At 45.4% G+C, this 27,683-nt stretch overlaps 5 protein-coding genes across 11 annotated transcripts; 3 read left to right on the top strand and 2 right to left on the bottom strand.

Moving 5' to 3' along the window:
* Positions 1–1,252: 1,252 nt before the first annotated feature.
* LOC120703340 (zinc finger protein CONSTANS-LIKE 9-like) lies at positions 1,253–7,532 on the bottom strand. 4 transcript variants are annotated; one of them, XM_039987380.1, is made up of 6 exons: positions 7,263–7,532; positions 4,978–5,643; positions 3,924–4,139; positions 2,502–2,803; positions 1,477–2,363; positions 1,253–1,419 (listed from the first exon to the last, which is right to left on the bottom strand). In XM_039987380.1, exons 2-5 carry the CDS (start codon positions 5,563–5,565, stop codon positions 2,234–2,236), a joined length of 1,236 nt encoding a protein of 411 aa, XP_039843314.1. In that variant the 5' UTR covers positions 5,566–5,643; positions 7,263–7,532; the 3' UTR covers positions 1,253–1,419; positions 1,477–2,233. The 4 variants fall into 4 exon arrangements, with proteins under 4 accessions (XP_039843314.1, XP_039843313.1, XP_039843315.1 ...); XM_039987379.1 differs by having other exon boundaries at positions 2,502–2,806; positions 7,263–7,531; XM_039987381.1 differs by having other exon boundaries at positions 2,502–2,806; positions 3,924–4,124; positions 7,263–7,529.
* A 6,055-nt stretch (positions 7,533–13,587) lies between these two features.
* LOC120703339 (formin-binding protein 4-like) lies at positions 13,588–21,512 on the top strand. Of its 4 annotated transcripts, none has more exons than XM_039987377.1 (10): positions 13,588–13,829; positions 15,975–16,355; positions 16,535–16,656; positions 17,017–17,639; positions 17,720–18,909; positions 19,006–19,085; positions 19,631–19,723; positions 19,807–19,880; positions 20,737–20,881; positions 21,134–21,512. In XM_039987377.1, the coding sequence occupies exons 4-10, from the start codon at positions 17,218–17,220 to the stop codon at positions 21,215–21,217; spliced, it is 2,088 nt and encodes a 695-aa protein (XP_039843311.1). In that variant the 5' UTR covers positions 13,588–13,829; positions 15,975–16,355; positions 16,535–16,656; positions 17,017–17,217; the 3' UTR covers positions 21,218–21,512. The 4 variants fall into 4 exon arrangements, with proteins under 4 accessions (XP_039843311.1, XP_039843309.1, XP_039843310.1 ...); XM_039987375.1 differs by having other exon boundaries at positions 13,620–13,829; positions 15,975–16,055; XM_039987376.1 differs by having other exon boundaries at positions 13,623–13,829; positions 15,975–16,335.
* Positions 21,513–22,250: 738 nt separating this feature from the next.
* On the top strand, positions 22,251–24,049 carry LOC120701982. Its single transcript, XM_039985767.1, has 2 exons — positions 22,251–22,645; positions 23,693–24,049. Exons 1-2 carry the CDS (start codon positions 22,251–22,253, stop codon positions 23,976–23,978), a joined length of 681 nt encoding a protein of 226 aa, XP_039841701.1. The 3' UTR covers positions 23,979–24,049.
* Positions 24,026–24,915, top strand: LOC120701981. Its single transcript, XM_039985766.1, has 2 exons — positions 24,026–24,244; positions 24,343–24,915. The coding sequence occupies exons 1-2, from the start codon at positions 24,026–24,028 to the stop codon at positions 24,913–24,915; spliced, it is 792 nt and encodes a 263-aa protein (XP_039841700.1).
* A 579-nt stretch (positions 24,916–25,494) lies between these two features.
* On the bottom strand, positions 25,495–27,570 carry LOC120701980 (protein ALP1-like). Its single transcript, XM_039985765.1, has 2 exons — positions 26,601–27,570; positions 25,495–26,527 (listed from the first exon to the last, which is right to left on the bottom strand). Exons 1-2 carry the CDS (start codon positions 26,864–26,866, stop codon positions 25,495–25,497), a joined length of 1,299 nt encoding a protein of 432 aa, XP_039841699.1. The 5' UTR covers positions 26,867–27,570.
* Between the last annotated feature and the right edge of the window lie 113 nt (positions 27,571–27,683).

The raw sequence follows: 27,683 nt of genomic DNA, 5'->3' as shown, positions 1-27,683 counted from the left end.
CACCGACGCTTGCAATTTGAATGTTGCCGGTTTAACCGGTCGCAAAAGCATCTTATTGACTTGACCTTCACTTGCAGTGCCCAATGCATTGATGCTTGCAATTTGCATGCCGTCGGTTCAACCAGTCGCAATAGCATCTTCTTGACTTGGCCTTCACTTGCACTACAAATGCACCGATGCTTGCAATTTGCATGTTGTTGGTTCAACCGGTGTCCAATTCCTGTTGAGTTCATCCAATCTATCACTTCTTTTGAGTTTTTTCTTCGTGTTTTGCTTTGCTAGGCTTCTGTTCTTCATCCTTGAGACCTAATAGACACCTTCAAACTATATCTTAACAAACACATTAGTCCCAATGGTTATGTTGGTATTCAATCACCAAAATTATAAACAATGGCTTAAGCACCATTTTCCTTACGTGGGCCTGCCGGGCCTGAGCTTGCTAGGCTAGCAATGCCTGTGGCGGAGGCAGACTCTAGTGGGCCTGCTATGGCGCCATGAGGAGCCATGGATCGAGCCCATCTGGATGGACCCGATCCACAAGTTGTACATGGTGGGCTAGGTGCTTGGGCAGTGCTTGGTACTAGTCCGTTGGTGCAGCCACCGCTGCTAGCAGCAGATGGGTGATATGGGCAGCGAAAAACAAAAAAATTCTACCCATAACTAGGAACTACTGCTGTTATAGATCACGAGATTACCACTAGACGCGCGGGTGCAAAACTTCTGAAGTGCGTCGGTGTCATACAGATGAAAGTCGGCTGTGTAGTTGCGAGAACCTCCTCACGCGCGGCTCGTCCTTGTGTAGCAGATGCGGTACCTCCAAGGTATCCACACGTACGGCAGAGGAAGCGGCGCTCCGGACTGCTAGGTCCACAAGGGCGACCTAGGGCTTGGGCGCGAGGGCAGGCGAGGGCGGTGTGTGAATTATGGTGCCCTATGGCACTCCCACCCCTGCTTATATAGCCACTTGGGGAGCCCTTCAAATAGTATCCCCAATTGGGCGCGCAGCTATGTGCCCGTGGCCCAAAGGGCCGGCCGAACCTTCTTGCTAACAGTTTCGGCAAAAAAACATAAATGAATAAAATTAACCTCTAAAATATCCTGGTTTGTTACAAAAGGACGTATTTGAGGTTTGAGCACAAACTCGCTCAGTACAAAAAATAACATTGAGAGGTTGGCTTGGGCAGAGTGAACACAGAAAGTTGGTGTCCCGTGTCCAGTTACAGAGTTCTGGGTTCCATCATAGTCTTTTTTCCCAAGTAAGTTGGAGTAGGCTAGAAATGAAACCCGAAAGAAATAAGTTCAAAGTTCAGGCATATTGATAGCTAGTCTCCAAGCGCTCCTATCCAAAACTATCTCTTTAGAGATATTCCAATTCTTAAGGTCTCTTAACCGACTCATCCCACGTCAGTTTAGGCCTACCTCTACCCCTTTTTACATTATCAACCCGCTCAAGAACCCACGTCAGTTTAGGCCTACCTCTACCCCTTTTTACATTATCAACCCGCTCAAGAACCCCATTACACACCGACGCCTCAGGAGGGCTTCGTTGGACATGTCCAAACCATCTCAGCCGATGCTGGATAAATTTTTCCTCAATTGATGCCACCCCGATCCTATCCCGAATAACTTCATTCCGGCCTCTATCCCTCCTTGTGTGCCCGCAAAACCACCGCAACATAGTTCTGGATTCCATCACCAGCCTAAAAAATATCAAACTGACCACCAGTATGTCTCCCACCTGGTATTTACACGTTCACAATAGCAGAAACGCTCCAGATACCAGCGAAGTTTACACAATAATTAACAAAATACAGCAGGAAATTCCACAGGTCAGATCTACAGCCATCTTTCTAATCTGGAAGAACACCGCAGAAAGGTTCCGTGGACCAACACCACAGTCAGCAAATGGAGATCAAAATGCAACAAGAGTATGTTTAGTCATATTCAGGCGCAAAAGGTGAAGAGTGACTCAAATCGCTCCCCCATAAGGCAACGGGAGATGCAAATTCCATCCACTGTACAGGAGGAAAAAGGAGGAACTGCATCCAAAAACCTTCTGAAACATCCAAATATTTTTCTTTTTTTCTCGCTCATTGCTTTCACCTTTTTTTTTCTTTCTGTTCAAGGCAACTTATCTTGCCCAATTGCTTGGAGAGTCCGTGCTTTTGTGCCAGCTGCATTGAGCCTTGGTTTAAGTTTTTGCTAACCTAACACCAGAGAAAGGTCACATGCTTCAGTAACTCCTTGTTTGGCTGAGAGGATCATAGTCATATGCTTCACCAGCCTTAACAAACCGTCCCTTCACCCTCTTTCTCACATCAGCCCTAGCCTTGCGAGAAGCATACCTGATCTTCTTGTCAAACCTATCAGAATGAACAACAACCACTTACATAGTGTTTGAATTATTATTATCATAAAATTTCTTCGAGGGGCTGTTGTATGGTAGAAATCAGTACATTGTTACAAAAGCACACACAGATTTATATAAGAGATGAACTTACTTTCTTCTCTTCTTCTTCTCCTTATATCGTGTAAGAGCACTGTCTCTGCTACCTCCAGCAATTGAGCCCTCAGGGCCAGGAGGCTGCCAAGGAGGCTCACCCATAAGGAGCAGTGATGATACTACACAATCTTGGTGATCTCCAGCACTGCTCTCACCAGTAAAACCAGAAAATGAAAGAGACAGGCTGGACCTAGCCTGCCTTGGAGGGATGCAAACACTAGAATCACCTTTCACTCCTGGGTTCGACATCCCAGAGTCAGCAGATACTGCATTACTATTGGCAGGCTGCATCAGCTTGGGCTGCTGAAAAGCATGAGACACAAACCCTATAATAATTATATAATGAAATACAAAAGCAAAATGTCTAATTATGCCCAAACAAAACTATGGGATAAGAGTAAATGGATTACAGATCCACTGACAAGCATTTAAATGATTATAGATTACAATTTAGTGATTTACAATTAGTTATGGTTAGAACACAATACCAAATACATTACTTGGCACATGCTCAACAACACCCAAGACAAACAGAAAGAAGGCGAAGACTGCTCCTACTCCCTCAGTTCCAAATTTTAAGTCATTTTAGCTTTGTCCCAAGTCAAACTTCTAGCTTTGCCCTAAGTCAAACTTCTTTAGGTTTGACCAAGTTTACAGAAAAATACATAAATATCTACAACATCAAACTAGTTTCACTAGATAGATCATGAAATATCTTTACATACTACATTCATTTGATGTTGTAGATGTTAATATATTTTTCTACAAACTTGGTCAAAGTTAGATGAGTTTGACTTAGGACCAATGTTCAAGAAAACACTAGCGCCTAGGAAGATTAAACATAGACATTAGGTCTCTGGTCTCCGTTTAGCATTTAATCTTGATTCAAAGATGTTTAATAACATTTTTTTTTGAACCTTGCTTACTATTAATTCACTTAAGAACATGTATCCAGTCTGAAGAGTTTGTCAATTACAACTAATGGATAAAACAGAAAAGAAACAGGTCAAGTCAATGACAAACAATCTACCAGTCTTTTTTAGTATCTTGGTTGCTTTTCTCATATAAGGATTATAGTCACACATGGAAACTTATAACTGGGATCAATTTTGTGGTAGGCCCTCCCACTGAATTTTGATAATGTTACATGAAATTAAACATCTTATGAGTGACACAACTTGGGAGCCCTGTTTTAAAAAAACGTTTTAAAACTACGTTTAATCTTGATTAAACTCTAAACTTTGGCCTAGCGTTGCGTTTAATCACAGTGTCGTTTAATCACAAAAGACGTTTAATCTACATTTAATTACAAAAAACTCTAAACCATAGGCTAGCGTTCACCTAGCGTCTAGCGTTTTTTAAAACCTTGGGAGGAATATGAAATTGGCTCAGTTGGTTGGCAAACCAACAAACTACAAACCTCAGTGGAATCCCCAGCAGGCACTTCCTTCACTTCAAAGTAACTGTCGATTCCAGCGTCATCAAAGAGTTGCTCCATTTGAATATGTGAGGTACCAAATAATTCTTCATAATTTTCGAAAGCAAGGTCAACATCGTCCACACAAAAATCTTCATATATGCTGTCCTTGCTAAACATATCTTTATCTGGCGTATAGAGAACCTGTACAAGACAATCCTGAAACATTATTAACAGATTAATATTTGAAAAGGCACAGTGCAATGGGGATGTGGGGTGGGCGGGAGTACAAATTTTGCACATGCCATACAGAGAAATAACATATGAAAAGATCAAATATGTTTTTCACCGTACCGCATCTGTGGAATCCTCACAACCAAAGAAAGCAAAAGGCTCATAGATAGTAGACGAATTGCCCAGTGCAAGAGTTACTAAGGTGTGGCTAGGTAACATAAATTAGATCTGAGAAAGATTCAGATGTGGATGCCATAAAATGAAAACAGCGAAAGATAGATACTACGCCCAGTTTTTCATATCAGCGAGACAGGCATATGCAATTATTTATACTATCTCAGCAACGTCAGTGTTTTCATGCATGGTACAGTAGATTCATAAGCTTATTAGCAATTCTTGTGTTCATAATTTTTATTCTATCTTATTATTTCAGTGTTCTAAAAAACGTTTTTAAACGTCGTTTAATCTTGATTAAATGCTGAACGGTGGCCAAGCGTTGTGTTTAATCACAGTGTCGTTTAATCACAACACACGTTTAATCATGTTCAATCTACGTTTAATCACAAAAAACTCTAAACCATAGGCAAGCGTTCGCCTAGCGTCTAGCGTTTTTTAGAACCTTGTATTATTTATTAAGTAAAATGAAATATACAGACAGAAAACAGATCATACAAAAGAAAGAAATTAAATGACATGTGAAATGATAATCATCAATTATAGGAAGGAAGTCATCTAGCACATGGAAGTGGAATATGCAGCAGCAGTTGTGAAAAATTAATTCTATGTATGAGGTATCAGGGATATGTGAATAGCCTTAAAGCACCTTAATTGTTGTTGAATCCTCGGTTCCAGCTGTCTGATCAGGAGCAAGTGGAAGCAGGTTCACTCCAGCTCCTAAAGAGGAGCCTACAAAAGGCTTGTCACAAGTATCAAGATCACTCATAAGTGTTGCACTAACTATATCAAACAAATTATTGTCCCCTGCAGCATTGTCTTGATTACTGACACCACTGTCGCTGATGCTCATCATGCTTATCCCTTGCTCACAGTTGGGCTCAGGTGCCACATTAGGAATATCTGAAACGAAGGACCAGATTCTAGAAAGTTCTGCAGATGATGGACACCCTGAGTAGCAATTTATAGTCTGCCTTTTGTGTCCAGCAGCTGAGGATCCTGTAGCGTGGCCATTCCAATCACAATTTTGGCAAAGCGAGGCATTCTCCACTAGACAGCGGACTGTAGCAGGCTGTGAAGCACACCGATCACATAAAAGGGACCTTGTATGGCGCCGAGAAAGAGCATTAGCTGAATGCACATTACGGTCGCATGATAAACACAAGGATGCTGCATCTGATCGGCAGTAAACCATGGACCTCTGCTCCCCACAGAAATCGCAGAGAGCGCCCATCATTCCTATCAGCAAACTTCAAGCCAGCTTCAACAAACTAGTATTCACAGTGTTTCCCAACCAACCAAGTTTTCAAGGAACCTGTTGCAGCGTTGTAAGAACCAATTAAAAAGAATAAATCAATAATTATTCTGACTCTTTTTTCCGACAGGAACAGGAATATTATTGTAAGCACTTCTATTCTATGAACTATACATACATGGTTTGGGTGTAACTGTATTTGATAGTATGACACTGACGTGATGACAGAAATTTTCTACTGGCAGCAATTATGACCGTGGTACCCACCCACACAGCAGTTAAAGATATTTTTTTCAACTTAATCCAAAGGTTCAAAACATTTTCCACCATCAACATCTTACATCAGCTGCCAGCAATATAAAATCATGGATAATATAGATTTACTTCCTAATTAGTACATATAGCCGACATCTGCATTGGGACAATTCTAGGTATCAATGAACTCATAAATCTGTAGACTCCGCCCCAATTTGCCGACCAAGGCATAAAGAACTGTAAGTCCCACTACAAAAGTACAGGCAACTAGTCTTGGAATCTTGTGTTCTCACTTCTCAGCATATATTATAATTCGAGCCCCCCCCCCACTCACTGCTTGCAAGAACACAAGTATATACTCCACGAGGTCACTAGGTACTGCGATTCCTAGAAGAGATAATACGAAAAAAAAAGTGAAAGGCAACCATCACAAAACACAATTTATAATCAACCCTGACATTGTTTTCATTAGAAAATCCTATTCTATAATATCCCCACTTTTCCAAGCAACCAAAGGACAGCATGCGCAACACAATGCTGGGGACGAAACATATGACACAGGAATGATTGGGCCAATGAAATAAAAAAAAAAAGCACCGCTCACTGATAATTTTATTTAACTCAAACTATTCTGAAAAGGCAGAGGGTTACTTTTTCACCAGCAAAATAACCGAAGAGTTGCATAGAAGGCTCCAGACCCGAAAGAATGTCTTATGTGTGCAAACCAAGAAATAAAAGTGACTTTAGTGGAAAACTGAGTTTCGAAGAAATGGAAACAATTTTTTTCAGGAACTGTGCTCATACGGATCATAGCAAAAAGACTTAAGTATGAACATTTTTAAGTATAAGTAACCTAACATCTTTGTACCTAAGACACAAGGCTCTGATATAAATAAAAAAATGTAGATTTTGACGATTCATATAAGCAAGAAAAAACAACCTTTTTTTTAAAAAAAATAGGATGCAAAAATGATCTCGCTTTGAAGGCTGAAACTAGAAGCAAAAGCAAGTAGCAATATGATGATCATTTAGATCAAGACAAAACCCAAAAAAAAACAGTTTTCTTACCGCACTTATGTACCGACCTCAAACAAATACACAGTGTTGACGCGTATTAAACAGAAACAATTTCACAGTTGCCCAAGAAAAAAGAAGATCTTTCCCAGATAAAAAAGGGAAAGCAGCCATTTGGGTGATTTGAGGAATATCCCGAACAAAACATAGCCCAGGCGATTAAAAAATATTGCAGAACAGCCATTTCCAAGGCTCTTAAATCCGCACCAAGCTAAATCACACCCAAAATCCAAGCCAGGCACATAGGAAACACCGAAAGGCAAAAAGGAAAGGAAATCCTCGAACCTGTGGGCCATAAGCTCGATCCCACATCCGAAACCCCGCGGCAAGGGAGAGGAAGAACCACTCACCGGAGGCAGACCAACGGCGGCCGGTCCTCAGATCCGCCGGAGCGGGCGCCCCCCGACCTCCTCGCTGGTCAGCTCTGCCACAGAACCCCAGGAGCTTCTAGAAAGGGGTCAGAACCCTAGTTAAAAACACCTTTTCTAGAGAGAGAAGGGAAAGGAGATGCGGGCAGAGGCAGAGGCAGCGGCAAGAGAGAGCGGGGAAGCCAGAGGTTGGGGGAGAAAGAGGAAGCCAGCACAGTGGTAGCGTAGAGCGAGCGCGAGCGAGGGGATGAGGTGGCGGGCCCCGCCGCGACTCGCTTTTGTGCGCTTTTTGGAGGGCAGCGGCGTCATTTCCGCCCGCCAGAGAGGATAAGAGGAGGAGGGGAGCCCGGGCCCCCGCCACGTGTGCAGCTCCCTCGGTTCTGGCACGGGCGGCCTCCGCCACCGCCACCGCCCCTCGTACCTGCCGCTGCCGCTGGCAGGTGGCCCTGCGACAGGTGGGGACCGCGTGTAAGCCACTGATCTCGGCTCGGCTCGGGCCGGGTGGGCCTGGGCAGCTCGTGCAGCGGCGCTGCGGCTGTCCCCCCGGCTGCCATTTGACTTGTCCCCCTGGTACCGCGGCGTACACCTGGGCTGCCTGCCTCTCTGGCCAGTGGGCCCGCGCGTCCCCGGCGAACGGTGACATGTCATATCATGCCCCGTTTGGGCGTGCCGCCTAGCGCGCAAAGTCTATTCAGCGCGCGCAATTTCCTAGCCACGCATCGCAGAACATGCGCGCGGCGCCCGCCGTGCTCATCTCCTACCTCCGGCCAGGGGGGGGGGGGGGGGCAGCAGCCGGCGAGCTTGGGGAAGAGTGGAGGGGGAGGGGGTGGTCGATGAGGGGTGGTAGGTGGGCGGAACGGCCACCGGCGAGGTCGCCGGCAGTCGTGGTGGGGATCGAGGCGGCGGAACTTTAGAGTTCCAGATTGTCGGTGCTTCCATGGCCGGCGGTCCTAGAGGAGGGGGTGGCGGCGGCGGCCCAGCAGAGGTGGCGGGTTGGCCGGCGGAAGACGAGGCGGCACGAGAGCCCCGGCGGTCGGGCGGGGCCGGGCATCCAGTGGGCGGTGGCCGGCGGCGGGGGCGAGGAGAAGGCAGCGGCGATGGACGGGCGGCGCGGCGGCGTGCTTGGTTAGCAGCGGAGGTGGTGGAGGGCGGTGGCGGCGGTGCCGGTGGCAGCGCCGGAGCCAGAGATGGCGGTGGAAGGCAAGGGAGCAGCAGTGGGGCAGCTTGTGCGATGGAATCGCCGCCAGCCTCATGCGCCGCAAATATACACCCCCGCCTAGCGCGCCAACGGCTGCCTTTCCTGACCGACTCATCCTATGAATAGGCTGCTGGAAGCTGGATGGAAGCCGGATATTCCGTCCAAAGTCCAGCTTCTCGGACGTATGATTGGTTGGCTGTGGTACCGTAGTTTATTAAGCCGACGGAAACTTTTTTTATATTTAAGGACCGAAACTTAATTTTTGTATGATTACCTTTTTTTACAGAGAGGCAGCTGATCTCATAATTTTAGAAGAGGGCTAGTAGGGGTCTTTTTCTGTGAATGATGATGGGGATTAGTTGTACGTAAGCCTTGCTTATCGGCTTATTATCGTGTGAACAGTATTTATTAACAAACCCTTGTGTGTACTTTTTGGCTAATTCAAGGAGTAGCGCAATAATGCAGATTTCTTCAGCCACTTCTTTGGGCAAAATTAAGGAGCTAATTTATTGGGTAGCCACATGAGAATATGATCTTGACATACATGTCGCAAGTTTTGGCGCATGCATTCGATCATCCAGCATGTGAGCTTGTACGTCTTCCCTAGTAAATCTAGCTTGCAAATTGTGATGGTAATATTTCGAGTGTAATTAGTTTGGTGTATCATGAGTTCATGAAATTATATTAACCATTTCAAGTTTTTTTTTGCGATGTAAGACGATGAAATCGATTCGGACATATCACCGCGCGCATTCGATAGTTACCGATCATACGGGTGGGTCAATCTTCTCTAATACTCCATCAGTGTATTTGCGACGGTAATAATTCAGGCATATAAGAAGAAGAATAGTTGTATTTGGCGTGCAATTCTAGCACCATATATGCGGTGCTTATCCGTCCACAGGGAAACTGAGGCATCAAAAACTCAGCTCAACCCACCTTACCCTTACCCTGGTGGCGTGAGCAGATAAGAAGCACTCGGACCTGTCAAGCTCTCTTTTCCCCCCCTTTGATCTTTTTCATGCTGACCTGTCATGGAGATGGATCATGGTGTCTTGCCCTGTACGGGAGGACCGGGTCCCTTCCCGGGAGCAATAAGATGGCCATCATTGCGGACGTGGACACCGCTTGGCTCCTCTCGAGCCATCGCTTTAAGCAAGCACAGCTCGCGTGCATTATGGTGGTAAGTATCTTAATTTGAAGACAATTAGCCCATGATTTTAGTAAACGACTTCTGGGGCCTGGGGGATGCTCCATCTCGCGCCGACGACCAATGCGTACCCGACATGGCGACATATCACATATGTGCGTGCCCACTTTTAATTTTGTTGACGAAAAGATCGGCGTAGGGAAAGTAATAAGCGTCGAACGTGGCTCAGTCGATTCACACATACGTACAGTGCGCGGGATATGGACGGTGGTTCATGTCGTTTCACGGAAATGTAAAAAAGGCGTTTATTCTAAGGATTTTCTTTTTTTTTTGACTTGGGGAGTCGGGGAGATATCATGATAAGTCTCCCCAAGTCACTGTACTAAAAAGGTCTCCCCAAGTCACTCTATTCGTCTGGCTTGTTAGCCAACTAACCAGTAATATTTTTCTCTCACACTAAATCAGCACTAGTCACTAACTATAGCCAGTCATCAGTACTTTTCTCTTACAATAAATCAGCACCAGCCACCAGCCACAACCAGCCGAATAAAGTGACGGTTCGGTTGACAATAACTTCAAATTTTAGACAAAAATGAATTTGACTTATTCACCATTGGTATCAACGAGTGTTATACCTGCTTGTATAGTACTCCACTACGGCCTAAATCCAAATGGGAAAAGGGTCGTTGAAGAAAGGGGCGGAAATGAAAAAACTCAAAGGATAGATGGACAACACATCAAATTCCAGATCTAGCTAGGGATCTCAACACACGTGACGCACCCAGCTTCCCGTCGTTTTGCGGCCCCGCGGGGCCCATGTCCGGGACCCTACCAACCGGCACATGCCTAGCGGGCTCTACTCCCCGATTGGCTCCGTTGCCTCCGAACTGCTGGGGCCCGCCTTTGTGTACTGTTCATTGACCGTTCCTGTGACTATATTTCCCTCCCTCGATGCGTACTAGGTATCGTTACTCAAGTTTCTATAAAATACTTTGACTACTAATTTGAGATATTAAATAAAAACAGATTATAAGACCAACTACAGAACTCTTGCATTAGGAATCCTTACGAATTTAATGAGAACTTTGATCACGTGATTTGAGGATGATTACTGTAGCATCACTATAGTCAATCATCAATTAATTACTATCATTAAATTACTATAGCCAGAGTCATCGGAATCACAAGCTTGGGCCATATTGACATGGCGCTTGAACTTTTCCTGGTATACATCACGGTGGTAGTGTTCATACGCTGTAAGGTTCTGCACCATGTGTGCCAGCGAGGGAAATTCCAACTAAAAAGGCAGATCCTTGATCGGCTTAGCGAGTCCCAGAACTGCCAAATCAACCGCTTCCTTTTCTGTTATGTGCGACGTGTAGCATCGGTTCTTGACCTCTCGGAAGCGCTGCACGTACTCTGAAACACTTTCCCCTCGCTTCTGCCTGACTTGAGCGAGGTCGGCAATCCCAGCTTCGACAGCTTCTGAATGATACTGGGTGTGAAACTGATCTTCTAGCTGCCTCCAAGTCCGGATCGAATCCGGAGGCAGTGATGTGTACCATCCAAAAGCTGAACCCGTGAGAGACTGGGAAAAGAAACGGACCCTCAGAGGATCCGATACTGAGATCATCCCAAGTTGCGTCAGGTATCGGCTCACATGTTCAATGGAGCTGGCTCCTTCTGATCCACTGAATTTGGTGAACTCCGGAAGCCGATACTTGGGTGGCAACGGGATCAAATCGTAGTCACTTGGATACGGCTTGGAATAGCCGATCGCCTTTCTCTTTGGCAGGATGCCAAATTGGTCCCTTAGTATTGCACTGACCTGCTCCACACTAAGAACTCCTGGGGTCGAGGGTTCAGCACTCGCCCCGGTAGCATATTTTTATCAGCCATGCCTGTTTCTCTGCGTCTGCTCCAGAGGCTCCTGTACCCACCAGCTGCCCCGTGCGTGTTACGCTGATGTTGTCAGGTATGTACACACACGTGTAGCCATGCGAGATCTTCTTAGGCGGCTCGCTCAGGAACTGTCCTTCCCCGGGGTCACCGCCGATCTTGTGGACGACGTAGATTGACGAGCTCTGTTGTCCTGCTGCCGCGAGCGAGTAGGACACTGGCGGCCTGGATTGCAATGCAGCTTCCCCCCTGTGACTCCCCAAGATTGGTCCTGACGGGGAGTACTGGTTCTTGATCACCTCCTGGACGACGCGATGTGCCATGCGCTCGAGCTCGTTTACCAGGCTCTCTGAGTGCCGATGAAGCGCATGAGCCACCATATAGTTCATCTCCTGGCGTAGGGCTCTGGTGCGCTCCTCTGATGGCACAGATAGATCAACATTGTCGAGAACGCCCTCTGGTGAGAACCCCTTCCACCTGATGCCATGGTTGCGGGTCCTCTCGAAGGAGCCGATGAGATCGACTTCGAACTGAGCTTTGACCTCATCGTATTTTTGTCTGTGCTCTGGAGTCAACTCTTCATATGTGACAGGTTTGGTGACCGGCGGAACATGAACTTGATCTTGAGGTCCGGTCATCTCTGCAGCGGGCGTTGTTGTTGATGAAGGTCTCACCGGGCGTGCCAGAATGTGTTGTCGGTCAAAACCCACCGCGCGAGCAGCGACAGGCAACACGAAGAGCCGGGAGGTCGCCGGGGCGCTGGCAGGCACTGCTTCCTCGTCAACGGCCCGCAATCCGGCACACGCCGAAGATTCCGGAGAATGTAAGGCGTGCCACCTGACCTATACCCGATCAGGAAGGTGCGAACGTGCTTGCAACGATTTGTCTGCATACACAAACACGTGGAAACGTAAGTCCGAGCCGTGGTCGACTCCCCGGGACGACTCTTGCATTGGCTTTAAAGAGCCGATCAGGTCCCGGTGTCAGATTGGATCTGCATCTATCCGGATATTGATGAATAAAACAAATAATTATGGAAAACTTGCTTCAATTAAATCTAACTGATTCAATCCATGACGGTAAAAGCCTCACTGCTAGATCGGAACATCCTACACGTAACTAGGCCTAGCGAACATAACAGATAACTAAACCATAACCGAAAACAGAGGACTAAGAACTAGCAAGAGCCGATTCCCGGAACAATCCCTATCAAGGCTAAGGTAAAGCATCTATTACATCACCGGAACATCCAATCCGTTTGCAGGGCCTAACCTAGCAGATATTGAGCTAATTCTTATAAAATAAGAATAAACCGTAACAGGTTGGATCTACTAGATAGAAAAGAAGCAATGTGTTAACTCTATGCAACTAATCCTCTACGATGAGAACTAGCTTAAGATCAAGCATGAACACATAGAGAAAACATGATATTCGTAGATGGTAAACAATAAGAACATGATAGATCTACTAAAAGTCATGCTACGAATATCAAGATAACTAGCACTATTCGTCATAAAAAACGCTTCAGTACGAGTAATACCAAGATAAAGGTAAGAACAATGCTGCCCTAGGGCAGCATGACGCTTACTTGGATGAAACCCTAGAATTAGGGGTGGCGATGCGCCGAGAGTTGTTGTTTGCGAGACGTGATGACGTTTTTCTTTTACGAATACCATATGGTACATATTTATAGTCCGGAGACTTGGGAAACAATCTAAACTAATGTATCCACATCGGACTCTATCTCTAATTCAATCTGAACTAAATCTAAGAATACATGACCCACATGACCCAAATACTCATGCAGGAGCCGATTCGTAACCCTTCTTTAATTTCTTCATTAAGCTCAACTTACTCGCGGCCCATTAATTAACTCTGTTAATTTATGACGATAACACCCAAAATTGGTGGGATAAGGATTTGGAAAAAAGCGGATTGGAACACAAAATAGGGCTCTCACAAACACACCGGCCTAGAGATCTATAATTCGATATGGACTGGACCAGCTAAATGGGCCTTATGTGCTGTTCGTCCGTGGCAGAGCCCACGAGCACGGAACTACCGAAGCCGCGGCTGCCTCCCCACGTCCGTCTCTCCGCTTCGTCCCCTTCCTTCTCGCCAGTTCGCCTCCTCGGTTGCAACCTTTACGCCCAAACCCTAACCCTAGCTCGGTTCCCCCCCCGCAACGCATCGAAACTCCTCGCTCCCCGGCCGATGGGGAGGAGGAAGGAGCGCCGCCTGGCTGCCATGGCCGCGGCGGGTCGCAGGGTCAAGCTCGACCTATTCCTCGATCCCTCCCCCGGTAAGCTCCGCCCCCCGCCCGGTCCGTTTTGTTCGATCTGGTCGTGTTCGACCGTGGGGTGTGTGTGTCCCACCGAGCTTCGACATGGTTTGAGGGTTGAGATCGATCCCGGATCGCTTGACCTAATTGTCTAGCCTGTAAACCGTTTGATCTTTTCTGCTTGATTAATACGAAAACTGGAGCTTGTTGCGATCTGCTCGTATTGTTTCACGATTAGGGTTTCTCTGGTCCTCCGAGTCCACGCGTCCTGCATGAGTTGTTTGGTTGGTCTTATCAGTACAAGTCGGTTGCTATGAAAATCGGTGTCAATGCAAAGCATACACATGCTCCCACAAGGAACAAACACTGGGCAATATGGCTGGGCACGCTTTTGTCCGTAGAGTGTTCTAATGTTAGTATACATCATTTCAACATTCGTCAATCCAGTTGCAGTTTCGGTGGTATAGCGAGAAATACTATAGTTACAGTATCAAGCCCATTCTGCTGCGAATCTATTACAAAGCATAATTGAAATGCCTACTATTTTACGAAGCAGTGTCAGGTGAATGTTCAAACCTACCAAATGTCCGAACTCAAAGAACGAAATCATTTCTAGCATTAAAATTTTCAACTTACCATCAGCTATAAATGCTAATATTCTTTTTCATCAGACGTAAGTAACAGAACTATACCTGAATAGGTTCATTACCACAATGTACCAAAGCACATTGAGGTAATGCTAAACTGGCCTTAGTTTGAAAGTTTCAATCTCGTTTTGAACTTTACATTACCAGGGAACATAATCTTGGAACTAGGATGGTAGATCTGATCCAACATGCATGCTGAGGCATACCTTACCTTGCATGGATTTTGGGGGATTTTGGCTGGGAGGCAGGAGTAGGCCTGGGCATTCGGTTAATGCGGTTAAATCAGTTTGGTTAACTCGGTTATGAGCAAGTTTGGTTATCAAAGAATGGTCACCGAACTTGCTCCCAGAATTTAATTAACCATGAATTTTGGTTTTTGGTGAAATCGGTTCGGTTAATCGGTTATCGGTTAACCACAATAAATACCCATCTACAGATCCAGAAAAAGGAAATGGAATCAACAAAATGGCGCATGATCAAATCCCCAAAGTGGAGAGGAAATCACAGGGAAAAAATCAAAGGGAAGAGGGAACATATGTTGGATGGGTGCTCGTTTGATAGTATCATGTACCCATCGGAGTTGACAAATCTATTTGCCCCTGCACGTGCCCCACCGCAGATGTGCAGTGCTGCTGCAGTGGAATGGATGTGGCGACTGCGACCGTGGTGAGTGGCGGCTGGCGGATGTGCACTCGAGCAGCAGGCAGTGGAGGCGCAGGTCTCACCCAACCACGACCAGCTGCTGCTTGCTACAGTGAGGGAAGAGGGACTGAGGGCGAGGGAGCGTGGGTAGTGACAGCGCTAGGCACAGACTACGGGTGGATTTGGGTGGCTTGGGGCTAGGACTGGCTGCCTGTTAGGGTTTCTGGAGTGGGGGTGGGGGTTTTATTTGGTCTTTGTGGAAGTGGGATCCATCTCCATGGGATGGCCAATCTGGGCCAGGCCTACGTCGTGAGGAGGGAGCTGATTCTGCTGGGAACAAGCATCTCGGTTAAGTCGGTTATTCGGTTAACTGCATCCCAGAACCGACCCGAACACCGAATGGCACATAAATTTTAACCACCGACCTGTCACCAATTTAACTATCTTTTTCAGTTAAGCCGGTTCGGATCTGTTAATTGTTTTCGGGTAATTTTTGCCCAGCCCTATGCAGGAGTAGCCGGTGTCTGCAAGGATGATAAATGGCTTTGAGATTGGGTTGATCTAATGGTGCATGGTAGGTTATTGGTTAGTCATGTCAATCAATGTAACAATAAAAATGGAAGCAATCAAGCAATCTAACTCCAAATGCCAGTTAGGTAATGAAACATATTGGATTTTGCAGAAGGATGTCATGTAACTGTTTTTGGATATATTTTATTCATGTTACTGATTCAAGACATTCTTGTAACAGTAGAGATACTGAATATCGATGAGATATGGTTATTAAGACATACCATCTGTCTCAGGTCTGTTAGCATTTCAATAGGCTGTGATATATCTCTACACATAAGCTGACTCCTGATACTGTAACTTGCAGGGGAGGCATCACAGAAAGAGGGAATAGGAGGTGAAATCCGTGACCGACAGATTGTGGTTCCCACTTCACCCTCTTCTTCAGGTGGGTTTCATCAATTTCCTTCCAAGGGATATGTAAAGAAGACATGCCTATGGATTATGGAACATAAATATGGTGGAAATTTGGATTTGTTGTACAAGCATGTATGCACTCCGCATGTCTGGTTCTGAGATACATGTAGGGTTGCCAGCCTGCAATGAACATTGAGTAAATTCTTCAGACCGAGCTGCCACTATCAAAATTGAGTGAATGCCTACGGGTAATTTCCCATTTGGCAGCATCTAAGCGTGGGGATTTCAGGATGTGATTTGTTCCCTCCTCGGTTCGTATGTCTCTTTCTTTGTATGTAGCTCCTAACCTGGTCTTCTTATTTATGGACACATTAATAATTTTAACCATCTTTCTGGTTTAATTTTACACACTATTGATGTCATCATGTATGCTTCTGAAAAGAGTTGCAATGTATATTGGCTTATAAATTCCTTTTCTTTTATAATTTTTGCATGTATTTTATTTTTCAGATAAAAAGGAAAATCCTCTAGCATTGCTTGGGCAATATAGTGATGATGAAGAAGAGGATGAGGAGGCAGCAGATCAACCAACTGGTGAAGCTAAGCGGAGTCCAAGGGATGCAATTGCTCAGGTAATTCCACCTCACTGTGCCTGCCTTGTGGTAGTTCAATCAGGTTGAACCTTCTGGGTTAAACATGTAGTCTAGTTTTGTACTATAGGTCCCAAAATAGCTGAAGCCAGCAAAGAAGGCTTATAGGCTGAAGCCTCCAATAAGCTGGCCTTACATTCACTGAGCTTATTTAACTTTTGCTAATTTATATTATTACATTATTCAGACCACAATTGTTTCTTCACACAATGATATTTCTTCATCTTCTTGGTCAACTGCATTTATCTTTTCAAATAGAGGACTTTATTGCAGCTAGGGAGTATAAGCTCACTTTGCCATTTTTTTTCCAGTCGTGTAATAATACATGTTTTCTTACATCAGGTAACTATTGAGCGTGCCGACACAGCTGGTGATGCACAAACTGAGCCATTAGTTTCTGTTGGTGATCAACAAGAAGCATCTGAAACTTGTGATGTTAAGAACTACACTCAAAGTGTTACTGAAGAAAGCACTCTTGCTCCTGAGCCAACTCTGCAAGAAGAGAGCGTGATAGCAGCTGAATCTGTTCCTGATTCATCTGGCATGCAAATTGTTGGTGATATCGGTGGAAATTGGAAAGCAATAATGCATGAACAGAGTAATCAGTGTTATTACTGGAACACAGTTACTGGAGAAACTTCTTGGGAGATACCAAATGGATTAGCTTCAGGAGTTGCTTCTGATGGAGTTGCATCTACATCTGTCCCTACTCATATGGACTATTCAATAGAAGCTCAAGCCCATGTCCTTCCCCAAAACACTATGGAAGCATATCCAAGTCACATGTCTGTTGGTAATGGCACAGCAACTTATGCTAATTTTGGAATGACATGTGGAAGTGCACAGGTAACTCAAGATGCTTATGCTTATGCACCTGCCGCGAGTCATGAGTCTATGGACATTGATCCCTTGTATCTTGCAAAATATGGTGAGGAATTGCTACAAAGATTGAACCTTCTATCAAGGTGCTTCTTATTATCTTTTGTTACTTTCATGCATTCTTGTTCCTGGAGTGTAGAAAACTAATAAGTTATTATCATTGTAGGCTCCATGGCTCGAACGAAGGTCTTGAATTGTTAAGAAGAGAAATTGAGATAAGAATATCAGACTGCAATGCACTCTCATCATATGGATCTTCTTTGCTTCCTTTGTGGTTGCATGCTGAGGTGCACCTTAAGCAACTAGACTCTTCTGTTTCCAAATTGGAAATGAGCTATCGTGTGGATACAGAGCCTAGGGATTCAAAGACAGAGGTTGCTGAACACAAGGCACCTAATGAAGCTGATACGATAGCACCCTCCAATGGTGAGGCTTTGAAATCTGAGCTTAGTGCTGGGATTACTATCGATGAAAATGTGCAGATTGAAAAGCCAGCTTTAACATCATCTGCTCAGAGTTCACAAGATAAGGATGCTCCAGCAGTTACTTCAAAAGTCAAATCCGACAATGATGAAGATATGGATGTGGAAATGGAAGTTGATGAGGATAGTGTTGGAGAGCAGGCACATTGCAGTTCTGTGCCTAACAAGGAGCATCCTTCATCAGAACAAGTGAGTTCAGCTGATTTGCCCCCATTGGAAGGTCCTACTTCTCCTGAGGATAATGATGTCCCTCCGCCGCCACCAGAGGAGGAATGGATTCCACCTCCACCACCTGATAATGAACCAGCTCCTCCAGCTCCCCCAGAAGAGCCCACTGCACCATATATTCATGCTGATACAATTTCTCAGCCACATATAGCTCAAGCAAATGTTGGCTGTACACTTTCAGGAATGGAGTACTATGCTACTGTTGGTACTGAAGGAACACATGCCAGTTACTATATGCAAGTGACTGAGCCCCATGTCCTTCAAGCACAGCAGCATTCTTATTATGCACCAGTATCTGCAAGTGGCATATCTGTTCCTGTTGATGGCACATCTATTGCCCCAGAATCTTACTATACCTATCCTTCAGTCAGTATGGCTGCTAGTGGAATAGCAGCTGAACATTCTGGATATTATGCTTCATCAACCTCTGCCATTCCTAGCAGTGCAGCTGATATCAAAACAAGCTCAGCTCCTCTTGTTTCTGCAAATATCAATTCAGACCCCAAAGGGCCTGATAAAATTATATCTAAGGATGCAAGTATTGCACCTTTGACCCAAGCTGCAGTAGCAGCATCAGCTGCAGGAACATCATCTGTACTTGGAAGTTCTACACAGTCTTCTACTAGTACTACAAATCAGACTAAAGGTGATTCTTTTTTTTTTTGAATATCTTCATTGGGGCAATTCATCTTAGGTCATGGTTACTCCATCACATTGTTTGATCTTTTGTGCTGTTCTGTAGTTATTCGTAGCAAGAAGCGGGCTGTTGCTGTTACATCATCCCTGAGGTCTAATAAGAAGGTTTCGAGCCTGGTGGATAAGGTAGCTCTCTATCAGTATGATAAACCACTCAATGCTATTATCACAATGGGTGCAAATAACAGTGACTTGTACCCCTAACTATACTGGTACTGCAGCATGCACGGACCACCCTTCGCAAAATTTGATGCATGAAATTTGCAACAAAAATTTGAAATTCTTCCCGCCTATTCATGGAATCAGCAATTACTAGTTTTGTATACTTGACCAATAGAGATGTACTCTCAATTTTAACTAGTTTCATATACTTGCCCAATAGAGAGATACTCTCAATTTCAACTATCCTTTTTGATCAACTAGTAGGCAGCAGCTTCGTTTAAATTAGTTTTCTTGTGTGCAATATATATATCGTGTCATGAAGAAACATTTTCCTGGAAGTTGCATTTTGAACTTCTGTTTCCTGGTTATTTTTTAGTTTTCATTGTTAAAATAAGTTAGTATAAAGGCAGACTGCTTTCATGGTAAGGTTTAAACTCAGGTGAGTAGTGATAACTGGTGTCCTGGCAATATAACATTGCAAAAGCAGCTCATTTCGTTCTTTTTAACAGTGGAAAGCGGCAAAGGAGGAACTTCGCGATGAAGAGGAGGAACCTGAAAGCGCTTTGGAGGCATTAGAAAGAAAGCGTCAAAAGGAAATAAAGGTACTTCTGTTTGAAGCAAGTTTGCAGAAACTGACAAGTTTCTCAAAGTTTTCTGAATTTAAGTTATGCTCCATTTAATCCAGGAATGGCGGAAACAACAGATAGCTAGTGGAGAAGCTCAGGAAAATGCCAATTTTGTTCCTGTTCGTGGCGATTGGTACTGTTTCTGCACCTTTGATAGTTGTATCTAATACCTTGATACTATAAGTTTACAACTTTTCTGGCCTTCGTCATGATCATGATTCATGACCAATTTTGTTTCCTTTCATCATTTCATGGCCTCTGATGCCCTATTTGCTTATAAGTAGACTTCTTTTACTTTCATCCTGAAAGAGCATTTTTAGAAACAGAGATAATCTTCCTGCATCTATAATTGTGTTAAAATGAAATGTTCAAACTAACTTCAGTAACTAGCTTTTTCGTCTTACTAGTCTGTTGGTTGCCCTACCTAGTGCCTACTAATTTCTTGAACATTGTTAATACATATACATTATGTCAGTTTGCCTTTTCTTTGCAAGCATCTGAAATTGATACAACATCTTTATTCTATGTGTTCTCTGCTTGGTACCGATAGTAATTGGTTCAAGTGCATCTGAAGCACCTGTGAGAGATCTTTTAGGCTGCTGACAGCTGAAGGGCAATCAGTTTAGTGCTTTGGTTCCTGAAACTTGGTGGAATATGTTTAACATTTTTTTTCCCATCTGGTACACCCCTAAGGACCTGTTGCATTGTAGGTATTCTCATTTGAAAGTTTGGTGATTTAGTTCAATTTGATCTAGAACCCAAAACTTCCCAAAGAAATGCCCCAATATGCAGTAAGTGTTCAATGCCATGATCAGTTTATATTCTTCAGGTTACAGGCAAGAGGCCCTTTTCTAGCTACCATTTAAGAATAGGCCCTGTTATGAGCACAGCTGAGAACCTTAGCATTCTGAATCTGAACTTTATGAATAGTGACATGGGTTCTTGCATTGATTAAACTATCATATTGACTCAATTGAATTTCATTGCAGGCGTGACCGTGTGAAACGCAGAAGGGCTGAAGCAAAAAAGGAGCCAAAAGATGAGTCTATTGCAGCATCGTTAGGTAGTGCTGAACAGCATAAAGGGTCGCCTGATCTTGCAGAGCTCTCCAAGGGGCTTCCTTCTGGTTGGCAGGTTAGTATTTTACATTGTGCCTTTTCTTTTGCTCGATACACTGAGGCTGTCTTCGATGTTGTAAGTACCATAAGTGGTAGCTTCCAGTGCAGCTTGCAATATTTGCATATCTATTGCATTGCATCCGATCTAAATAAGTGATCAACATCAGTCCCTACCCCCATTAGTGTATCCTGTGCTTCAGCATGCTGTAAAACCCATATGCTATGTGTTACAAAAATGATACTGACATTCGTTTACCCCACCATGCAGGCCTACGTGGATGAATCTACTAAGCAGGTCTACTACGGGAACAGCCTCACATCGGAGACATCCTGGGAGCGACCAACGAAATGAAGAGAAGATAGGACTGGTTAATAGTCTCCAACTGAGACACACCGTCAACCAAATGAAGATAGGACTAGCTTCATCATGCAGTGGCAGCTGTACAATCTGCTGCTGATTTTTTTGTTGTTGTAGATATCTTCTTGTTGAGTTTTTCAAAATGAAAGAACAGAAGTTGCCGACAATGATCACGAAAGTAAAGTTTTATTAGACCTTCCCTGTAGCTTCAATGAGAGATGGCACAAAAGCTTGCAGAAGGACCATCTCGGATGAATCGTTTATTACTGAGTTCGAACAATTCTGGGCAGTGGGCAAAGTTTCAGATAATGCATCTGCAGTCCGAATTTAGTTCAAATTCTCTGCGTAGTGTTTGGAAAAGAAAGAGGTCCCGTGTAAAGTCTTTCTAACAAAAATAGAAATTACAATCAGCTCTTTTGGATCCTCCATGTTCGCCGTGACTACCACCGGTCGCCAACACCGGTGCAAGGGGAGACTGCGGGAGCGGCATACACACCAGCACCGGAGGAAGGGCTGGAGAGACATTCTACAGTGACATTGGTTCCGCGCCTCCACCTAGCCCGGACACACAAGCCTAGAAATACTAGGCCCTCTTCCCATCCGAGCCTTCCGAGGCCATCAGAGGATCAAAGATCTCGCCGGCGGTCTGCAGCGTAAAAGTATACTTCTCACTTCGTAGAAGTAGGGGTGGTAATGGGCCATGGCCCTAATGGCCTCTTCACAGCCCAATAAAGCCCTTAAAATTTTTAGTTCAAAAATACATATGTTTAGAGCCCGGCCCTTTTAGGGCCCGATCCTTAGATTTTCTAGTTCAAAATGTTGGGCCCTTTACCACCCCTATGTAGAAGGCAATGTTATTAGTAGCAATTAGCAAATGCCATCCAAGTCATTGCATAAGGCTACCTCCAACGGGACACCGAAAACGGCCCCTTCCCCCCACATACCGTGCACAGTCCTCCCCGGGTACGCTCCAACGGGACACCCCACATCGCCCCCCCACATCCGGTGAGCGGCTTGGCCTCTGCAAATGTGGAGGGAGCTCGGCGTCCCTGGACGCGCGAGCCGTTGCAACCTCCCTCTCTCGCGCGCAGGGAGCGAACCCGTGGACGCGCGCGGCGGCGGCGGCGGCGGGGAAGTCTGGGGCGCCGGCCGTTTGGCTAGCCCACGGGAGGTAGGATCCGCGAAGCTGGAGGCGGGGAGCGAGGTGGGTGAGGTGGTGGCGGTAGATCTGGTCGGCGGGTGCGGCGGGAGGTCCGGCGAGGTGGCGGGCGTGGAGGGCCGGCCTAGCGGGGGAAAATCCAGGAGCTCGTCGCGCGCGGGAAGCAGATCCGGAAACCGGGGGAAGAAGCGGAGCTGCGGCATCCGGCGGCGGTCGCAGAGCTCGTCGCCGAAGCCTCCCCCGAAGAAGGCCCGATCTGCAAGGTAAGTCTCCGCTGCAACTTTCGTTTTCCGAAAATCTCCAAGGTGCTCTGCAGTTGGCGTTGATTCCACTTTATTGACCTTTGATTTTGCAACCTAAATGGGGAACGGATCCTAGATCTAGGGACTGATTTAGCTTTGATTACGTTTTTGGAAAAATCCAAGAACATGTAGATCTAGGGACTGATTTAGTTTATTGACCTTTGATTACGTTCTTGGAAAAATCCAGCACATGAACATGTAGATCTCTAGGTACTGATCTAGGGAAACTTGTGAGCTCATTTGTTCTCTGTAGTGTTATGAGTCCTATGAATTGCAAATAATTTTTCCTTGTACTGTGATAGAAATATGCAGCGATTGTTAATGTTCCTTCATTGATCTGCACGGCAGTTGCATATAGGAATCTTTGTCTTGGTATTTCGATGTCTGTTTGTAGGGGGAATAGATGGGTTGGGAAAGAAATTTCTAGTAATTATGCACGGCTTTGGAAATTGCAATGATTCTTTAGCAATGCACCCCAACATGTTGTTCAGTTATGTCGGCTAGATCAATAATTATGATTGTAACTTATCATAACTAGTAATTTTCCAATCTTTTTGTTACTCTGCATCCATGTTAGTACAGTATGCAATTAAAATGTTACATTTTAAGTTCTTCTTATTGTTTTTGACAGATAACATCATAGTACTGAATTTAATATGACAGCCTAAACCCCTTCAATGAGTGTGGTCTTGACAGTATTGAATTTTGTTGATAATACTGATTTTTTTGGTAGATTAGATCATAGACAGATCATAAGCACAGCCTGCTAGGTTACTAAAACTGCTTTGCATCGAAGGAACTGCTTCTACTCGGGCATGTATTATGTTTCGTTTCGGCTGTGATTTATATGTGCAATGTTATTTGTGAGATATTTGTGCTGCTGCTTATGTTTTCCTGGTTAACATGCTTGCGCTATGTTAACTGTGAGATATCTTGGTTCCTTTTGCATCTCATAATGGCTGACCAATCCTGTTTTTGTCATCAACGCTTGGCATGCTTCTTGTCCAGGGCCATGGATGGCGGGTGGGACTTCCAGACGGGCCTCCCGGACCTCTCTGGTCCCTCCAACACACCTTATCAAGACATGCTCAATATTAATTTTGAAGCACCGGGTGCAGCAGCTGGTAGTCCGGCCTTTCAGCCCGGTTCCAGCCAAGGTGGTTCGGGGAAGGCGCGCAAGAAAATTGTGTCCAGACCGAAGCAAAACAACTTTTCAATCGAGGAAGACAAAAACCTAGTGTCCAGCTGGCTCAATGTGAGCTTGGATGCAGTTAAAGGTGATGTGTCAATGTGAATTTGTTTCAGCTGCACATTTTTTAAAGGACTAACCATGTGTTTCTCATGTATGGGTATGTTCCAGGCGCGGGCCAGCACAAGGCTTCATTTTGGAAGGCCATTGAACGGAACTACAATGCCCATAAAGGGCCCATCTACCCTATCCGCTCCCTTCGCAGCCTTGAGGGTCGCTGGTCTGATATTAAGGAACAAGCAAATAAGTTTGAGAGCCACTACAACAATGTCCTTAATGAGAGGCGCAGTGGCTACAGCGATATGGACAAGGTCAGATTTCTATAACCCTTTGTTTGTAATGCTTATCATGAACTTACTTGTCAATATGACCCTTGGTACTTGCTTACTGTTATTTCATTTTGGTGCAGATCGCAGCAGCCATTGAGTTGTACAATAGTCTCGAAGATAGGCCGTTCAGCACGATCCACTGCTGGGAGATGCTTCGCAACGAACCTAAGTGGATGGACCTAAACAACCGTGGAAAGCTGGACCGAGGTCGGGTCCCCGAAGATGTTAATGCGCCCATCGATCTCACAGAATCTGGATGTGGGGAAGCCGGGAGCGAGAGTCAGATTGGTACTTCCAAGAGGCCTCCGGGGAGGGACATTTCGAGGTCAGGCAAACGGACTTGCTCCAGTGGGTCTCCTAGTGATGCAGGGTCCGAGTTCTCTTCTATGCTGTCTGCAATGCACATCCAGAAGATGGACTTGATCAGGACATTTGACGGTTCTGTGGCAAGCAAAATGGACCGGTTGGTTACCATTCAGGAAGAGCACATTGAGTTGAAGAAGAAAAAAGATGCCCGGGAGCAGGAGTTACGGGACGAGCGCATCATGGCTATTGACCTGACCACTTGCAATCCCGGACAGCGTGTCCTGTACGAGGCAATGCAGCGAGAGATTTTACAGCGGTGGGGTGCACGCAACAAAGATGCTCCGTAGATTGTTCTATTACTTTTACTGTGAACTACGTCCTGATGTTGTTCTGAACTATTTCATTTGGACCCGTGTTGTACTGTGAACTATTTCATTTGTCGTTGGATTTGTTCTGAACTATTTCATTTGGACCCGTGTTGTACTGTGAACTACGTCCTGATGTTGTCAACTTTTTAGTTCGGACTTGCTATATGTTGCAAACTACTACATATTGTTTTCAACTTTTTAGTGTGTGAGTCCACGCTTTTCTATCTACTACGTTTATAGCTTCTTCTTGAGTACACACACTAGCAGCCCCCTGGTCAGCGCAAGGGGAGGGCGCCCTCCCTGCCCTGCAGGCTGCAGTATCTCTCTCCCTCCCCATTTTCTCTGTGTTGATAATGTTAAAACATGAATGACAATAAACACGCGACTTGCATTCATAAGGTCTTAAAGACAATTCGGAAAAGTACATAACAACTTCAAACGTAACAAACACATGGAACATCTACTCTCAACATGAAGACAACAGATGACTACATTATTCAAATACAAGCCTAAGGTACTTCATATGTAAATCCGAAGAAACTAGCAGACATCATACAGCTAAGAAGACCCAAACAAGGACCAAATATGCTCGATGTGGTCGCGCTTGAGCTTGTGTGCCGTGTCACGGTCACGTAGCCTATGGTGGGCCGCGATGAAATCAGTCTGCTCGCGAGTAACAGACCTGAAAGGCTGCACCGGTGGACCATTGCTGTCGTACACGTACGGTAGGTTCTCACCGCGCTCGTCATCAATTATCATATTGTGCAAGATGATGCACGCCATCATGATGTTCTTCAGCCTGTACCGGTCCCAACCGTAAGCAGGTCCACGAATGATCCCCCACCGAACCTGCAAAACTCCGAAAGCACGCTCGATGTCCTTGCGTGCCCCCTCCTGAACCTGGGCGAACCGACAATCTTTGTTCGTCATGGGGTGACGAACAGTTTTAAGAAAAGCTGGCCAATCAGGGTAAATCCCATCTGCTAGGTAGTACCCCATATTGTAGGTGTTGCCATTTACGGTGAAGTGCACGGGGGGTGCCTCATCCCTAATCTGCCTACGAAATAGAGGGGACCTATGCAGCACATTGATATCATTGTTACTACCGGGCATCCCAAAATATGCATGCCATATCCATAGGTCATGGGAAGCCACTGCCTCTAGCACCATCGAGGCTTGCTTCCCACGGCCAGTGAACATGCCCTTCCAAGCGGTTGGACAGTTCTTCCACTCCCAATGCATGCAATCTATGCTCCCCAACATACCCGGAAACCCACGAGTGCTGTTGAATGCAAGGAGAGCTGCGACATCCGTCGCAGTAGGTGCGCGGAGGTACTGCTCCTCAAAGAGCTCAATCACCGCTGCGCAAAACCGATTCAGAGCCTCCAACGAGGTGGACTCTGCGATGCGCACATACTCGTCAACCGCATCGGCCGGAACACCGTACGCCAGGATGCGTAATGGCGCGATGCACTTCTGGAACGGGGATAGACCCATTTTCCCCGTCGCATCAGGCCGGCAAGAGAACCAAGGGTCCCTCGCCGTCACGCTTTCCATGATGCGAAGGAACAAGGCACGCCTCATTCGGTACCTACACAAATAGCATGAGTCAGCAAACAAAACTTTTCCCCCTACGCACAACGAGAACAAAAAATGACAAGTACCGGCGGCGGAATTGAGCATCAGTGTACACCGGGTTCTCTACAAAGTAGTCCGCCATGATCCTTGCATGCCCAGAACCATGTTCCCGGTCGATCACGATGTGACCGGGAATGGAACCACGCCTCCCGCCTTCCCGGCGCCTTGCTTCTTCTTCGTGGATGATGTGACCGACGACGGTGGTGTCGTCATCATCGTCGATCAGTAGCCTAGCTCTACTACTACTCACCCACTGGAAGATCGCGGCGGTGGTGAGGTTGTCATCCGCCATAGTGTTTGTGGTTCACAACAGATAGGATCAACTGAGTGGGTCAATACATTTGGGTTGCCCAGCGTCGATTATATAGCGCTAGAAGCTTGCGATGGAAGAATCTTCCTCCGCAAGATTCAGCCAAGCTTCTGTCACAAGCCTCCGACTTCCTTCCAACACAAGCTACTCCCGTATCATGACAAATGCACAGCAGAACTGGTACGATTCTTCGACCTCAAGCCTTTGAATTAAATAATTACATTTTAATAGGAATTAAAAATTAATGACAAATTAATTGTAACGCCAATATTAAAATGCATGCCTGAATTAAAATTGGTACTGTTCATTTATACAAATACGCATCGCGTATAGTCCATATACGTTGTTTTCGAATGAGAAGTTCAAATGAATACAAAATGATGGTAGTTGGTTTAGGGGGAATGTATAGAGAGAATGGTTGGAGAGGAGGAATTATAGGGGGAGGAATCTTTTAGGGAGAAGTAGTAAAAAATAATAAAAAGTACATTTAGGGGGAGTTGGATGGGGGGAACCGTTGGAGGAAGCCTAAGGACTTCGCCTACAAGAACCTCCTAAGCCAGCTCTACCTTATCCGTACACCAGTTGTGCGCCACGCCACCACCTCCCATAACTCGCCATCACCATCACGCAGCCACTGCCCAAGAACCTCCTAAGCCCAGGCGCTGAACGCTTCTACTAGTACAGGATGCACAATATTTGCAGGTTTCTTGAGTAGTCAACAAAACACAATAACAGCGTTTTTCAAAAAAAGAAAGGAAAAGAAAAACAGAAACAGAGTAATGCCCTAGCAGAAGCAAAA

The sequence above is a fragment of the Panicum virgatum genome, chromosome 4K, assembly GCF_016808335.1.
Source record: "Panicum virgatum strain AP13 chromosome 4K, P.virgatum_v5, whole genome shotgun sequence".
Classification (NCBI taxonomy): domain Eukaryota; kingdom Viridiplantae; phylum Streptophyta; class Magnoliopsida; order Poales; family Poaceae; genus Panicum; species Panicum virgatum.
Note: the sequence above shows the minus strand (reverse complement) of the source record. Positions and strands in the feature narration are given on the sequence as shown.

Coding starts and splice junctions, on each gene's coding strand:
- LOC120701982 (XM_039985767.1), top strand. CDS start 22,251: ATGTGGAGGGAGCTCGGCGTCCCTGGACGCGCGAGCCGTTGCAACCTC. Junction 22,646..23,692: donor AAGAAGGCCCGATCTGCAAG/GTAAGTCTCCGC, acceptor CTTCTTGTCCAG/GGCCATGGATGGCGGGTGGG.
- LOC120701980 (XM_039985765.1), bottom strand. CDS start 26,866: ATGGCGGATGACAACCTCACCACCGCCGCGATCTTCCAGTGGGTGAGT. Junction 26,528..26,600: donor GATGCTCAATTCCGCCGCCG/GTACTTGTCATT, acceptor CTATTTGTGTAG/GTACCGAATGAGGCGTGCCT.
- LOC120701981 (XM_039985766.1), top strand. CDS start 24,026: ATGTATGGGTATGTTCCAGGCGCGGGCCAGCACAAGGCTTCATTTTGG. Junction 24,245..24,342: donor GCTACAGCGATATGGACAAG/GTCAGATTTCTA, acceptor ATTTTGGTGCAG/ATCGCAGCAGCCATTGAGTT.
- LOC120703339 (XM_039987375.1), top strand. CDS start 13,742: ATGGGGAGGAGGAAGGAGCGCCGCCTGGCTGCCATGGCCGCGGCGGGT. Junction 13,830..15,974: donor ATTCCTCGATCCCTCCCCCG/GTAAGCTCCGCC, acceptor TGTAACTTGCAG/GGGAGGCATCACAGAAAGAG. Junction 19,881..20,736: donor GTTCCTGTTCGTGGCGATTG/GTACTGTTTCTG, acceptor ATTTCATTGCAG/GCGTGACCGTGTGAAACGCA.
- LOC120703340 (XM_039987379.1), bottom strand. CDS start 5,565: ATGATGGGCGCTCTCTGCGATTTCTGTGGGGAGCAGAGGTCCATGGTT. Junction 4,140..4,977: donor AGGATTCAACAACAATTAAG/GTGCTTTAAGGC, acceptor ATAATGTTTCAG/GATTGTCTTGTACAGGTTCT. Junction 2,364..2,501: donor GAGAAGAAGAAGAGAAGAAA/GTAAGTTCATCT, acceptor TCATTCTGATAG/GTTTGACAAGAAGATCAGGT.